At 36.3% G+C, this 16,952-nt stretch overlaps 1 protein-coding gene and 1 pseudogene across 1 annotated transcript in view; both read right to left on the bottom strand.

The window, feature by feature from the left end:
- Positions 1 to 16,952, bottom strand: part of LOC148941438 (rab-like protein 6) — a 121,692-nt gene that overhangs the window by 14,322 nt on the left and 90,418 nt on the right. The window contains 2 exon segments of the mRNA XM_089104649.1: positions 2,130 to 2,339; positions 11,712 to 11,852. Of these exon segments, the coding sequence (XP_088960775.1) occupies positions 2,130 to 2,339; positions 11,712 to 11,852 (351 nt within the window).
- LOC148941440 (uncharacterized) lies at positions 11,994 to 15,239 on the bottom strand (annotated as a pseudogene).

The following is a 16,952-nucleotide window of genomic DNA, read 5'->3' as shown; positions in this document are numbered from 1 at the left end:
TTCGTCACATTCTGCATGATGGTTGGAGGGGGAGCGTTTTACGCTTTTCTTGTACTCAATATGCGAGAAGTGAAAACTGTTACAAAAGTGTTGACACATTTGCCAACATCAGGCAAATAATAATAATAATATACTGCGAAAACAGGCTTGCGCCTCTATCTACAAAAATTTAAATAATCAAATGCTTTTTCACTATAATGATTGTCAATCTTGTTCTTGAATGCATTGAATTTATCTGAGTTGACAGTGTCAACTCAACTAATGTTGAGTTGAAATAATGTTGCCTTGTCCTGTCATCGCTATAAATAAGTTCTCAGATCAAGTTAGGTTGACATAGTATGAAAAAAGATAAAAAAAGGAAAAAAAATTCAGGCAGCGATAAAAAAAATTAATAAGGATATTCTAGGAAGAAGTTCGGTCGAGCCTCCTTCAGTAAAAAAAAAAAAGAAAAAAAATAACTAGAAACAAAAAGACCAAAGGAAGCAAAGCAAGAAGCCAACAAAGACTGGGAAAAGAAACTAAAAAAATAACAACAAATCAAGCATAAGAAACATGAATAAATCTTCAGAGAAAAAAAAACAAAGTGAAAGGATCAGAAAGTTAACAAAAATGAGAAATAGAAACTAAAAATTGAAGAAAATTTCTCTTACAGGGAAGTTTCCAGCTATCTAGGAAAGCTTCATTTCCTTTATTCACTTTGGACAGCTTAATTTTAGATTATTTTGTATTGTCTTTTTTACTATTTAGTTTTTTTCCATTTCTCATAGCTAGGCGATCCTTGACGAAACATCTGTATGCGATTAATTTAGTTTCAATAGCTAACAATTGTCCTCGTTTTTATTCAAGAATTATATTTTTATTGTACCAATTCTAAATTAAAACCAAGCTTAGAAGTGGTACCCAAAGGGAACTCAAACTAAAATTTTCTACGAATATCCTCGAAAATGTCACGTGCGTAACTGGAGGGGAGGGGGGGGGGGCTGACGCTGTAATGGAAAATCACAAATTATCATATCGGTTGGTCAAACCTCTTTTGGCAATAACCATGCCATAACTCAATAAAAAACTATAGATAGTACACGAAATTGATGGTTAGGCGATTTTGGAAAAAATCAACAGAAAAAAGGGGGAACTTCCTTCATAGGCATCAAATTTCTTGTTTCTGACCAAACCTGATAAGGCTAACAACCCACTTTCGTCGCTCTTGGCATGCTATCACGTTAAAGAGGTGTCATCCACTCCTATTAAAACTATATTTGTTCGATAACGTTGTTCTGGTTTATATTTGATTCAAAATCGTATACATTTTTTTATCCAACAAAGAAATCTCAACTTTAACACTGTTATACAAGATAATTACGAGACACCGGATCTACCTTCCACATGAAAAAAACGTCAAACTCTTGCACCATTGTCCAAATTCAGTGTTTTTCGAAACTTCAAAGGTCAAATGGCTTTTGCTGTCAAACGCTTCCGTTTAAGAATGATTCAAAATGCAGAACAATATTCTTTTTTCTCTTTTGGAAGATCAAAGCCACTTCTTGGCTGAACAGATTCGTTGGCTCGCTAGTTAATCCACGTTAGACACATGTTTTGAAAACTTGATGTTCGGGATACCAAAAATTGGAGCGTATAGTCTAAAACCATTTGAACAACTTTTTAGTAAATGAAAAAATACCTAGATGTTTTGGAAAAATTCTTCATTTGTTTTTAGAGAAAATTTTCACGGAAGATCTAGGAATCCCAAAAATGGAATCAATTCCTCGAAGTAGAAGCACTGGTGGCTACGCAGCTCCCGATCATGCATAAGAATTAGTAATTAGCGGAAGACCCTTATAGCCAAACATCCAGCTCCAAGGTTTAGAAGTCTTTTTCCAGGTTTACAAACTCTGCTAACCAGGAAACTTTTTTTTACCGCTACCTTATTTTGTACTTGAAAGGCACGATCACATGCATATCTGGCTCAAGTTCCATGCCTAACATGTGCATGAAGACAGTCATGCTTTAGCTAGAAAGCCTAGACAAACCAGCCTGTGAATGCCGCTTAAACAACAAATAACCAACTGCATTCACGCTTAAAAATATGTTTTGAGCATTATATGAATGCCAAATTAGTAATTAGTCTTTACTTATCGTAACAAGAAGCAGGGCTTTCATCGTAGAGATTTAACTCAGTGTCGGTTATTCTCATTTCATTAGTATTCCGTTCCAGTTGTGCCAAAAGACTTGTCCTTTGCAGTGTAAGAAACGGCACGTTTAAAAATCGATGAAGGAACTGCAGGCCAAATCCATTTTTCATAGATGACTCTGCATATCTCACAAGTCCCGCATTTTTGGGCCTAAAAAAGAGAGAGATTTACTCTGATGATCTTTGCCCCTCATTTTAAAATAAACAATCAGTCTTATATCACAAAAAAAATATAATTACATTGAAAAGCCACTTTCTGAATCATCTTTTCAAAACCAACCAGAGCGACGAAAAAAAAGAAAAAAAAAACAAAAAACAACAACAAACAATCAACAAAACAATTGACAAATCATGACGTTCAATCACCAAATTACAGCTTTAATATTGAAAAGTGGCAATCGTCCCATAATTTCTCGAATTAAAAAGCTAAAAGTCATGTGGGGAGCAGGAGGGGGGGGGGGGGGGGTGAGACTAGTTTCTATTTTTGTTGTGTTGATACTAAATATTTATTAAGATTGGAGTAACCCACGAAATGTATCATTCTGGAACGTAAACTATATTTGCAGAATTCCCCCTCTGTTTTCAAAAAAAACAATACACTACTGTCACAAGTGAGCTTGGAATCAACAAAACACAATTCTGCTGCGTGAGGAATCCAAGTCGTTCTGAGGAGAGGGGAAAGGGTCAAACTATAGAGATTGTTTTGATACTACTATATAGCAAAACGGTAGGCTATCATTTTATAGAACTTTTACATTTCTTGAGCTGAGGGCGAGGGGGGGGGTAAGGATCCACTTGTTCCCAAGTTATAACACTCATTTACAGAAACTTCAAATTATTTGTATAAGTAAGCACAAAATTTTGAGTCTGTATTTCAGGACTGTATCCAGGATTTTTGTTCAGAGGAGGGAGGGCATAAAACACTTCATAAAACGCAAAAAATTTTTGTCATTCTTGTACGAGTCGGGAGGTGGGATTGGATTAAATCAGGTAAAACCCTCTTTTTACGCTAAAGTTTGAATTTTGTTCCAATTCTTTAAGAATGACCACTGAATCACAAAGGCGTTTAATTAGAATAAACAGTTCTTTTGAAAGTATTGAAAATACTTTAACGTAAAGAAAGAGGTATTGATGAGGGGGCAAACACCCTCATATACGAAATAATTTGTTTTAATGTTGCTCCTTACTTTCAGTTGAAAAATTTGTTTTGTTTTATTTAATTTCTGATCGTTTCTTAAATAATGCAGGGAAATCTGGCGCTCCCTTCATGCAAAATTCTCTTCCCCCCATTAAAAATTCCTCCATCGAAAGATCCTCCCACGTAACCCCCTCCCCCTGATACGACCCTCAACCAAAAAAAAAAACTGAAAAGGCCTTTATACTTCCCAATAACCAATATTATATGTAAACAACAGGCAAAGGTCATAACTCGAAGCCCTTCCCCCAAGCACTGTGGGGGGGGGGGGGCCGCAAGTCGTCCTCAAAGACATAGTTATTAGATTTTTCGACTATCCTGAACAAAATGGCTATCTCAAAATTTTGATCTGGTTACTTTGGGAAGAAAATAAGTGTGAGAGGGGGCTTAGTCACCTTCCAATATTTTTGATTACTTAAAAAGGGCCCTAGAACTTTATATTTCCGTTATGACGAGCCCTCATGCGACATTCTAGGACCACTAGGTCGAGACGATCACCCAGGGAAAAAAAAACAATGATCTTTCTTCTGGCAATATTTTTGTAGATAGGAGCTTGAAACCTCTATAATACGGTTCTGTCATGCGCTGAATCTGAAAGTGTGATTTTCATAAGGATTCTATGGCTTTTAGGGGTTGTTTCATCCTTTTTTCAAAAATAAGGCAAATATTTTCAGGTTCGTAACTTTTGTTGGGTAAGACTAAACTCGATGAAACTTATATATTTAAAATCAGTATAACAATTCGATTCTTTTGATGTATCTATTGGTATCGAAACTCAGTTTTTTAGAGTCTTGGTTACTATATAGCCGGGTACCTCCTTACTTATAGTTCGTTACCACGAACTGTTTGATTATTATTCATTGATTTTTTTTTCCAAGAGGCACTTTATATGAAAGGGGAGAGTTTTTTAGAGTTTCGATTACTATTGAGCCGGGTCGCTCCTTACTTATAGTTCGTTACCACGAAATGTTTGATTATTATTCATTGATTTTTTTTCCAAGAGGCACTTTATATGAAAGGGGATAGTTTTTTAGAGTTTCGATTACTATTGAGCCGGGTCGCTCCTTACTTAAAGTTCGTTACCACGTACTGTTTGATATAGCTCATAATTGTCTAGTTGTTAAAATTATTAGCATATAATCACTAATTTATGAGTTATGAATCTCGCTAAAATAGAAAAAGGAAATAAATTGCCTGTCTCGTATCCAAAGTTAATTGACAAAAGCAAAGATTACAGAATAACAAAATACAAGAACTTAATTTTTAAGTAAAAGCAGATTTTTTGAAAAAACATATGCATCTACAAACGACGAACAATGATCTGAGGAAAATTGGACGACCTAGCCAACTAGCCTAAGTCTATATAATCATATAGCTGATGGAGCTATGAACCTTTCAAAAAAAGAAAAAGCTTTTCAAAATACCAGAGACAATTCTCTCGTAAAAGCATATATTTGCAGACAGACAAAGTCGTCTAAAAACGACAATAATAATTAAAAGAAAGAAATTTGGAAGATCTAGTTAGCCACACTAGTTAGCATACCTATGAAGGACCTCCTAAAAAAAAAAAGGTTTCCAATAAAGCAAATTGTTCATAATTACTCCATTAACAAGGTCTAAGAATAGCGAAGTAGAATTAAAGTTTTAAAAGTCTGTAAAGCCTAACTAATTTGTTTTCTAACTACATTTCTGGAGTTTTCCTTATTTCAAGACATATTGAAATGGTGCATATACTCTTTTTAGCAAAAAAGGAGGACAGAGATAAATGTACTCTGCTAGCAAAATTAGTATATAGATTCTAGAGCGCAGACACCTTTTCAATTATGGTTTAAAAGTCACTGTTTACGGTAATTTCAGGTAGTTTCTTTTTAGACATTCATCTTATGGATTTTGAACGTCTCCCTACCCTCCAAAGATGCCCCTGCTTCAGCTCAAACAGATTTGTGTAATAAGTTCACACTATTTTGCAGCACTGTTATTATTTGTCTCCAAATATATACGGTATCTCTTCTTCAAAAAATGATCTAAAAAAGTGTGTCTTTACATTGGTTGAACAGCTTTTATTACACCAGATAGGAAATACATCGAGTCCGAATCTGCTAAGAAGCCAAATTTTCTGCAACAAATTAGGGCCCAAAAATGTCAAATTGTTATGGATAACTACTTGAAATAATATTCATAAGCTAGGATAAAGGGTGTTGAGAAGGCTTGAACGCTGCTCTTAGAAGAATAAGAAATCACTAGAACTAGTGATACATCAGGTGTACCAGCCCTGAAGACTGCATTTTACGCCTTGGCACCCATAATTTCCGTGAAATGGCATTCAAATAAAGAGCTACGTCTGCGAATGTATCAAACAGAAGCTTCCTGAACAGCAATAAGAGTAACCACTGCAAATTCAACCACACTAAAAGTTAGCTTTAAATTTATAAATATTGACGGATTTTAAGTTGTTGTTGCTCCTAGCCTAATGAGTTGAATGAAAATCTTTTGATTTAAAATTTTAAGGTAGCAAATAAGCGTTCCAACCACATAGTAATTCTTTACGTCACCTTACAATGATTACAAAATTTCGAGGTGGAAAGTTGGAACAGTCCCCGGATGAACGCTGAGAATAGGCAAGGGTTATTGAACACATACACACCCGAAGATAGCATAAGCGTTCCACCCGCACAGTAATTCTTTACGTCACCTTACAATGGTTACAAAATTTCGATGTGAAAAGTTGGAACAGTCCCAGGCTGAACGCTGAGAAATGAAAGGGTTGCTGAAGACATACACACCCGAAGATGTTAATCTGTATCTGTGTCACCTTTGTTCAAAAGGATTAGCATTTGAAAATACATCGTTTTTGTAAAACAGTCTTGGAATTAAAGTGGACTTAACCAGAATGGGAAACACCGAGTCTTGTTGGTGAAAACAACATTAAAAACATGCATGCTGTTATTAAATGATCTTTACTGTTCTGAACATTATCCAACAGTTCGTGGTAACGAACTGTAAGCAAGGAGCGACCCGGCTCAATAGTAACCGAAACTGTAAAAACCGGAATGTTGATATTCATAGATGCATTAATAGAATAAGAATTTTATGTTGATTTCTAATATATAAGTTTTATTAAGTTTAGTTTTACCCATCAAAACTTATGCGCCTGAGAAAATTTGTCTTATTTTCGAAAAAAGGGGAAAACACCCCCCAAAAGTCACAGAACTTTAATGAAAATCACACCATCGGATTCAACGTATCAGAAAACCCTGCTGCGGAATTTTCAAGCTCCTATCTGCAAAAATGTGGAGTTTTGTATTTTGTCAGAAGAAAGATCACGGATGCGTGTTTGTTTGTTTTTTGTTTTTTTTTCCCCAGGGGTGATCGTATCGATTCAGTTGTCCTAGAATATAATAAGAGGGCTCACTTGAACGGAAATTAAAAGTTCTAGTGCCCTTTTTAAGTAACCAAAAAATTGGAGGGCAACTTGGCCCCCTCCCATGCTCATCTTTTTCCCAAAGTCATGCAATCAAAATTTTGAGATAGCCATTTTATTCAGCATAGTCGAAAATCTCATAGATATTTCTTTGAGGATGACTTAATCCCCCACAGTACCCGGCGGAAGGGCTCGAAGTTATGAACTTTGCCCATTGTTTACATATAGCATTGGTTAATGGGAAGTATAAAGACGTTTCAGGAGGGATTTTTTCTGATGGGGGGGAGGTGTCAGAAGGGGGGATTATGGGGGGGATCCTTCCATGGAGGATGTTTCATTGGGGGAAGGGAAATTTATATGAAGAGGGAGCCGGATTTCCAAGCATTATTTAAAAACCGATCAGAAATCAAATAAAAAAAACTAGTTTTTCAACTGAAAGTAAGGAGCAACATTAAATCTTAAAACAAACAGAAGTTATTACGTATATGAGGGGGCTCTCCCCCTAGTCAATACCTCACCGTTTTCGATAGTTTTTTTTTAGTTCTTTCAAAAGAGCTATCTTTTCTAATTAACCGGCCTTTGTATTTCAGGGGTTTGTGATTCAAACAAAATTCGGACTTAGCGTAAAGAGCAAGGTATCGACTAGGGGGAAAACTCCCTAACATACGTAATAAAACATACGAATATAGAAGTTCGTTACGTAAGTTAAGTCAGAACAAAATTTCGAGAAATTAATTTAACCAAAAAAATTAAATTAATATGCGAAGTTCGTTTTAATTATTCATGTATGGTGAGCCAAAATCAAATCTGCATTAATTCAATAACATTCAGAAATTAAATAAAAAAAAGTTTTTTTTAACTGAAAGTAAGGAGCGACATTAAAACTTAAAACGAACAGAAATTATTCCGTATATGAAAGGGGCTGCCCCCTCCTCAACACCTCGCTCTTTACGTTAAAGCTTGACTCTGTCTCACAACTTTATTTTTTAAAACAATAAAAACATTTAGCGTAAAGAGCGAGGCGTTGAAGATGGAATAGCCCCTGTCATATACTGAAGAATTTCTGTTGATTTTAAGTTTTAATGTCGCTCCTTACTTTCAGTAAAAAAAAAACTTGTTTTTTTTTATTTAATCAAAAAAGGAACAGCAGAAAATTTTGAAAGCAGAGATATTACATGTGGTTAAAAAAGAAAATTGGGAGCGGAAGAAGCTGACCATGGCTACAAGTGTACAAGGCCGCACCAAGAGAGAGTGACGGGGGGTTTGAACCCCCTCCCGAAATGTTTTTTTTACTCGTAAAAACGTAACAAACATGGATATAAACGAATTTTGTATACATTTTTAGAGTTTTTGTTTGTGTAAGCCCCCCCCCCGCCAAAAAAAAAATGTTTGAGTAAAACACCCACCGAAAAAAATCTTTTAGTAAAACCCCCTCCGAAAAAAAATCCTGGGTACGGCCTTGTGTGTAACTATACTCAGAAGTGGGGGACAGGGGATACCTGGGTATTTCTTAAACTGGGGTCACCGCCAACATTTTCACGGTCGTGACCACCCAAGTGATTCATTATCACATGAAAGAGTTGCAGTCAGCCAGATAAAACTAAACGCTTAAGTGCAAATAACCTTTAATTACTTAAATATTAAATTTAAATCAGATGTAAATACAAGTGTAGACATAATTATTTAGAATAAAACTGATAAAATAGATGATCAGCCTCAAATTTATTTAAAATAATGGGATCATTATGAAAGTGATTTTATTTCTAACCTATTTGGAGAGAAGGGTTATGGTACCAAAACGACTGGGAAGCGATACATTAGAGGGTGAGTTAAGAATACTAAAAATAAAAACTGCAAGGAAAATTCTGGAGTTTTACTTTTTGAGTAAACTTGCCAGGTATTTAAGAAGCCTGCTAAATTAGAATCATTTTAATAGACGTTGTAATTTGCCGGTCATCTATTCAAATATGGCCTATCCAAAATCACTTATTTTATCTTTGAAGCTTAGGAAAAGTTGTCATTTTTAAAAAGGGAGGATTTTTTTTTAAAACGTCTTATTTTACTATTCTTTCTTCGTGTGGTTTCCTTAGTATTTATTATCAATTACTACTACTACTACTAACAACTCATCGCAGCACCAAGCCGCCTGAGGCCAACACAGCTACGCACGCTCCTCCTCCACCCCAATCTATTCAAAGCCTCCCTTTTTACACCCGCCCACGAAGTTCCCATCTCCTTTAAATCTTTCTTTATGACGTCCTCCCAACCCAGACGGGGACGACCTGCTTTCCGTTTAGCCCTAGATGGTTGGCCGAAAAGAACAATCTTCGGCAATCTGTCATCCCTCATCCCAAACAACATGCCCTAACCACCTCAACCTTTCTTTCATTATAGACCTAGAAAGCGGTATTGAACCACATTTTTCGTATAGCCTATTGTTTGAAATACGGTCAGTCAGCCGGGTACCCAGAACGATCCTTAAGCAATTTCTCTGGAAAACATCTAGAAAATCTTCATCCGCTTTTCGGAGCGTCCAAGCTTCAGAGCCATATTTGACCACTGTCATCACTGTAGCCTCTAAGATTCTATTCTTGGTTTGCAGACTTATCTTCCTATTCTTCCAGACTTTTTTTAACTGTGAAAAAACACCCTGAGCCTTGGCTATTCTATTTTTAACATCTTCACTGCTCCCACCATCTTTACTAATAATACTACCAAGGTAAGTGAAACTGCCCACCTGATCAATCTTTTCATTACCCAACGTCACGTTTTCATCTTCACTTATTCCTAGCCTTAGTGACTTGGTCTTCCTAACATTAATTTTCAAACCTATTCTACCACCTTGTACGAGCAAAACCTCTAAGAGTTCCTTCATTTTGCTCAAACTTCCCTATAGGATTCTTAAATCATCAGCATAATCCAAGTCCAAGGCCCTTTTTCCTCCTCCTTTGATTTCGTGTTCTCCCATTGCCTTTCCTTTCTTCCTTAAAACAAATTCCGTCAAAAAAAGCCATACAAAGGGGATTGAGCACAACATTGCTTAATTTATGATTTAATATAAAACCAGCTGTTAGTCTCAGTTTATACCTTGACCGCAACTGATCTATTGTCATGCATAGCATTGATCCATTAAATGTATTTATCTGGTATATCATACAAGGATAAAACCATTACTAAAGCTCTTCTTCAACAGACTTGAACACTTGCTCATAATGTATAAAACTGAGAACCAAAGGTGTTTGAAAACTCAGGCACTTCTCAATTATTAACCTAAGAGTGATAATTTGGTCAACACAACCTCTACCTTTTCTATAACCGCACTGTTCTTCTCTTAAAACTCTGCCTACAGCATCTCTCAGTCTAAAAAGTATCCTATTACTAAGCAATTTGCTACCTACAGAGACCAGACTAATGCCTCGATAATTACCACACTCACTTTTATCACCTTTCTTATAAAGTGGCTTAATTAAGGTTTTCCTAAAATCGTTAGGTACTTCCCCTTTTTCGAAAATCATATTCGTAATCTCCAATAACTTATTTCTAACCTCAGAGCCACCATATTTAAGAAACTCATTTACTACCCTATCAGCACCTGGAGCCTTATTATTCTTTAATCCTTTTAGTACTGTTTCAAATTCCTCCTCACAAAACAAATCTTCCTTCACATCCAAGGTATCACAAACTTATTCATTTTCCTCTATATTTTTTCCAGCAACTCTATCTCGGTTAAGCAAATTCTCAAAATGTTCGGCCCATCTCGCTTTAGCTTTTGTCTTATCGCTAATTGCCACCCCATTCCTATCTTTAACTGGGAGAAGTCCGGATTGACTACTACCTCTCAATTTGTTAACGTGCCAGTACAATATTTTACTATTATGCCGTCTAGCTGCATCTTCTAGATCCTCGGAAGTTTTATCCATGGCCTCCACTTCACACCTCCTTAGTTCATATTTCAATGCTTTCTCCACTTTCTTTACATTTCTTTTGTTTTCATGTGATCTATCACTCACTCATTATTATCAATTAATATAAAAAACGTTTAGCCCTTCGTTTACTCAGTTGTTTTGGGTTAAAACAACGCCTTATATGATTGTGCAGACGGTATTTCAAATGTTGTAAATTTTTCATGGATTTACTGTGTCAATTTAGCAACATAAAAATAAAAAATTGGTGTCGCGTTAGGGACACACTTTAAGCTTCCAATGCAGATGCTACGATAAAAAAGTCAATCTTGAAGCTTGATTCAAATGAGTCTGATTTTTGGTTTTTATGCCTTCACAGCAATCGGTCTTCTGTTTTTGTTGTTGTTGGAAGTTTTTGCTCTTATCTTCTTTTTTTACTCCACAATGGATGGTAATTTTTCTGTGCTTCTTATGGGTTAGAAATAAATAATTAAATAATTTTACAGTTTTAAGTTATTAAGTTATTTACAGTTATTTGAATACATCTTTTTCAAATTTCAAAATAATATTTCTTTTTATTTGAATTTGGCTTGTTGGAACTAGCCATAGGTATCCGGCTTAAGGGGATATCAAGGGCATAAAAAGAGGCTATTTTTGGTAGGGCTTTCATAGTAACAGTAAAATTGAAATGAAGAGACTGGGGAAGGACAGAATGGGCTGGCTCAGTAGTAACACAGATGTCGGTCTTCATTTGTAGTAAATTTTATAACCAGTTTTCTTTACCACCTTAGGAAACCTTTGCTGGTGGCAAGGACATATCCAAGATATTTTGGGAGAGAGGAAGAGGGTATTTGTTGTGGGAAAAATTTCAGGAGGGAAGCGGTCTAAGGCCGGTAGCAACCACTGGATGGGGCCTTGGCTGGTGCCAGCCAAGAAAGAAACTAGTCAAAACATAAGCACATCCATTAGCAGGCTACAGTAAAGACAGGGAATAATGAACCTTACCTATTTAAGCTGGATAGAAAACACCGTACTATATCTTCACTCACTACTCGATGGTGTCCCATGTCTCGTCTATTTGCGAGGATAAGGACAGGAATATGATCAGGAACTTTTGACAGCTCTCTTTCAATATATTCAAAAGTCCTAGAAAATAAAATTTCCTTATGATTTGCAGGAGTACATGCTAAAAAGTTTTACCATCAGGAATGTACCCTCGATCTCTTAAGTATATGAAACAAAATGTGTAGGTTTCTTTTTTTAATAGGTTAAAAGCAAGAATACGAACTAGAACTGTAGAAAGACTCTAAATAATAATAATAATAATAAAAAACTTGGTTGATGTACTTAAAAGCTCTAGAAAAGTAAAAAGTTCTTAGTAAATCGCATATAAATTTTGTGCCAAGGCCCTCACTTTTTTTTATCCAGAGGAATAAAATTATTCAACTAATATATTTTAGACCCAGGGACAAAATGATAAACTTTAGGAGAAAAGTGAGCTTATTGTAACGTTTTCAATTCCAGACTGAGGGGATATCTATATTTGACCTCGTCAGCATGTCATACACGATAGCCAATCCATTTGGTATTTCTATATATAAATTTTTGAGTAATCTGCTTCCCTCTTCTTTAGAAAATTTTCTCTTCATTAACAGTGACTTTCATAGTCATGATAAGATAAGATATAAGATAAGATATTTATTTCAAAAAATGACTATCACAAGCCCCGAAGGGCCGAATTCACATTTCGGGGTCATATAATAAAAAAAGACGTAGAAATAGCACAACAACTAAAAAACTGGCTAAACAATGCCAAAAACAACAATATCAGAAAGGAAAAGCCATTCATTAGTCTAAAAAACAAAAAGTTTCAAATGTAAGAAGTTAAAAAGGCACAAATTAAAACAAAACCAAAAAAAATTGAGATAAAAATAGTGTTAAAAAAGTTTAAAAGAGATTATATAAAAAGGGGAGGGAAAGGAAGAACCAAACGGACACCAGCATGGGTATCACCAGTAAAAAAAAAAGAAAAAAAAAGAAAAAAAAAAGTGGTTTATTTGATCAGTAATTAAGGGGACAAAGGTTTTTTCATATCTGGAGGTTAAACAACGGGTGGGGGACAAGATAGGGATGGGTTCAGAAACAGTACGTGGCAGGCGGTGTCTGGATGGGGAGTGTCTTTTGGGGAAAATGTTTTCCGTGCGAGGGTTTAGTATTGCATTTTTTGAAAAACGGAGGCACAGCGTTCCTCTCCTGTGCTCAAGAGTTTCCAGCTTGGCCTTTTTTAGATGGAGTGAATATGGTACCAAAGTTTCTTTAAAAATTACTCTTAGGGCTCTTTTTTGAATAGGTCCAATTTTATCTGATTCATCATGGGAGATGCCACGATGCCAAACTGGACAAATATATTCAAGATGCGGGCACACAAATGAGGTATAGATCCTTAAAGACTGGGATGGGGGGGACTTTAAATTTATTCAAGAACTTAAGGAGAGACATGGACACATTTGCTCAACGGAAAATATCTTTCACGTGGATGTCCCACTTTAAATTAGAGGAAATTGTAACCCCAAGTAATTTAAAGGAAGACACAGAATATCTGGGGGGATAGGGTCAAGAAAGGCGGGAATAGATTTCAATAAAATTATCGTCATTATATTTGATTTAGTGGAATTTACTTTCATATTTAGGTTCTTAGCTTCATCCGAAATGTGGGTTAGAATTTCAAGGGGGTTACTTTTAATATTCCTCTGACATACTTCGAGGATCGACAAGTGATTCATGTCTTTCTACCTTTAGAGAAATTCTTTACCAATATCGTTATTCGTGACAAGAAGTAAAAGTGGCCCCAGGTAAGCTTCTTGAGGAATTCAACAATGAATCTGTAGTGATTTGGAAACAGAGCAGATGTGCGTTACAGCCTAAAATCTATTTGAAAGAAACAATATAACAATATTTACCAACAGAGGATCAAGTTTAAAGTTAACCAGTTGTGAACGAATTAGGGTGGTGTGGTCAACCAGGTCAAAAGCTTTTTGGAAATCAACTAAGACAAGGTTCAGCCAGACATTTGGTTTATCAAGGTTACTTACGATGGTATGCATTAAGTGCACAAGGTAATGGATGGTGGAAGTTTTCTTTAAGTTACCAAACTGCCGGGTGTTAATACGGGGACAAATTTTATCCTTAAGCCAGTCACAGAGGAAACCTTCATAAAGTTTGGAAAAAACAAAAGTGAGTGTAATGGGGCGAATGTTGGCGAAAGTCAGACTTGGGAATTTACCAAATTTTGTGATGTGGTTGAAAATATTTGATAAAGGCTCAGCAATTTTGTCCGAAAAGGCTTTAATTAAGTCAACTGGGATGTCCAAGGGACAAATACTTGATTTTCTAAGCTTAATAATTTTATTTATAACATCAGAGGGAGAAATAAAGGGGAAGGAAGTATTGGGAGGAATAGTTGGACTTGAGCCAGTGAAAGGGGGGCGACTTTGCACGATGGAAGCAAGGTACAAGTTCAGATCGTTGGCAGTCTTATTAGGGGGTTCAGGGAGATGAGAATCAATTTCGGAAGGACTTTTTCCGCATATTTCTTTAATTTTTCTGTACCATTGCTTGGGCTTGTTAGAATATAGATCTTTGACTTTATTATTATAATAATTAGAAGCTGCTTTTCTTAATTTTTTCTATAGGAACTTCCTTAGACTATAAGCCTCAGTAATGCGACCTGCTTTGAAAAAATTGATTTTTTCTTATAAGTTTTTTAAAAGACTCAGTAACATAAGGCTTATCTGTAGAACACTTCTTAAATTCGTTCTCAGGGAAGTGGGATTCATAATTACTCCTCAATAAATTTTGGAGGGACAAAGCCATGTAGTCTACGTCATTTGTTTGATACACAGTGGACCAATTCTCAGTAGTAATCCAGGAGCCAAAATTGAAAAGTCCTGAGTCAGTGAGAGGTCTATAAGCGGTTTCAGTTATAGAAAAGGACTGTTTAACTTTAGCCAGCGGAGATAGGAAAAGGCTAAAGCGGTAACTACCCCCTAGAGGGGGCAGAGTGGAGACGGGTTTGTAAAACTTCGAAAGATTAGTGCAAATTAAATCAAGAGTAGTATTGCCTTTTGTAGTAGGGACATTAACGACCTGTTGTAAATTAAAAGCGTTACATGTAGAATCAAGTCTTATATCGTTTGCGTCACCCATCAGGAAAATTCCTGCATTTGGGTATTTTGATAGTACAAAGTCAGCACTTGCATGTAATTTTTTGATAAAATTTATTTTGTCAGCGGATCTCTGATTAGGGGAGTAATAAAAACAACAAAGGACAATTAAATTAAAAGGACGCGGCAAGACTTTAGCTCGAACCCACACCCACATAATTTCATCAAAGGGAGTAAGACACGGAATTGGGATTTCACTTGGGTATAAATCATTACGGACAAAGAACAGAATTCCGCCACCTTTCTTACCGAGAGGATGGTTTTCTGGTCTGATTTTAATAAATTGAGAAAAATTGTTAATCTTTAACATGTGCAAATTTTGAGCTTGAACTTCAGCGATTACATCTAATCTATATATTTTAGAAAGAGTGTCTAATTCATTGACTTTTTCAAAGTTAAGGCTTTCAGCGTTGCTCAACAAAAGTTTGGGAAAAAGCTACTTGTGAAGTTACCGTTTTTACAGTTTACCTTTTTTATATCAACGATGCCGTCGTAGGTTCTTGCGGACTTCTTGACGGAGTTTGAGGTTCGGGTTTGATGTCAGTGGACAGGGCGATCAAGTCTCTCTTTATTAAAAGCGATTACATTTGTCTTAGCAGATCCTAGCGGATACTCTAAACAGTGGTAACTAATTGAAGTTTTAGAAACTCTGCATGGAGGTGTTAAAAGAAGATCGTTCTGCCTGCTTACTCTTAAACCAGAGTCATACTGGTAGGGTAGCCAGGGGGATAAAGTACAAGGGAAGGGAGAAAGGTTTCCTGGTGATCTGGGAATAATTCAAGTTGGGAGTGTTCTTTAATTAGGGGGTCGGGGGGCAAGATGATGCTGAGGGAGGGAAGTACGGTGGGGGGTGTCTGAGAGGGGCGGGGCTGGGTTTGTTTCGGCAAATACCGGGTGGAGTCCAGAACCGGCCGGTAACTTCTTGGACGCGCGGAGAAGAAAGGAGTCGAAAGGAAGTGGATCTTTGGGAGGAATATGAGTGAGGGGGGTTTTGGGGATGGTACGAATTGAGTGAAGTGATTGTGGGGGTTGGACTGACTGGGCACACATAAGTACTTGGGATGGAGGATTGTTTCGAGGGATGGATTCCTGTGGCATACTGCTCTGTATCGGGTATGCAGGGGGATAAGACTGAAAGTCAAATAGAACACGAACAAGGGGAGGGGGTCGTGAATACTTTCGGCGTCACTCTAAAAAACTTTGGGTTTTAAACCTGCGCTCAAATCCTGAAGATGCATGGGCAAAAGTACACGACTTATCAATACAAGATAAAACAGAACAAAGATCAACATGGTCAAAAATACACTTATAAGACACACAAACTCCCGAAATAGACTGACGAAAAATATGCAGAAACTTGCATTGTTTGTGAAATGCAGAAACCCCTATCAAAATGCTTGCAGATCACATTTTCTTTTCTGCTTATTTTTATGTTTATTTCCCTTTTATCCTTTACTTTCGGAATTTTTTCAAAAATAATAAAAATGTCATCGTCTGGTAATGACTTCTCCATAACCTTTTTGTTTAGTTCATTATCACCTGATAATTTTCGTGAAAAACCGGAAGTCACTGGACTATTCACGAACTCAAGGGCGTCATCAGTTGTCATACTACACGTAGGTATTTGTATGCTCTCATGGGATACTCCGCAATTAATGCTGGATTTGCTGAACTCTGATAATTGATTCCCTAGTGTAATAATAATTGCTTCGTTGTTTTGTAAGTCCTCTTGTAATTTGGTGATTTTCGATTTAAGGGTTACTTGATTGTTTTCTAGACTGCAGAGTTCATCTTCCATAAGGAGGCGTTGGGAATTATGGGAGTTGATATTTTCACTTAATTTTTTAATTTCAAGATCGCGTTCATGGAGTATATTTATACCAATTTTTTGGTCATTGAAAAAAATATCAACTTGTTTTTTCAAATCTTCTATGGCTACTTCATGCTCTGAATTCTTCTCTAACTGGGAATTGTATTTAGATCGGAGATCAGCCAGCTGTTTGATATGTTAACACAGTCAACA

The sequence above is a fragment of the Artemia sp. Qi Xiang Cuo genome, chromosome 18, assembly GCF_049724085.1.
Source record: "Artemia sp. Qi Xiang Cuo chromosome 18, ASM4972408v1, whole genome shotgun sequence".
Lineage (NCBI taxonomy): Eukaryota > Metazoa > Arthropoda > Branchiopoda > Anostraca > Artemiidae > Artemia > Artemia sp. Qi Xiang Cuo.
Note: the sequence above shows the minus strand (reverse complement) of the source record. Positions and strands in the feature narration are given on the sequence as shown.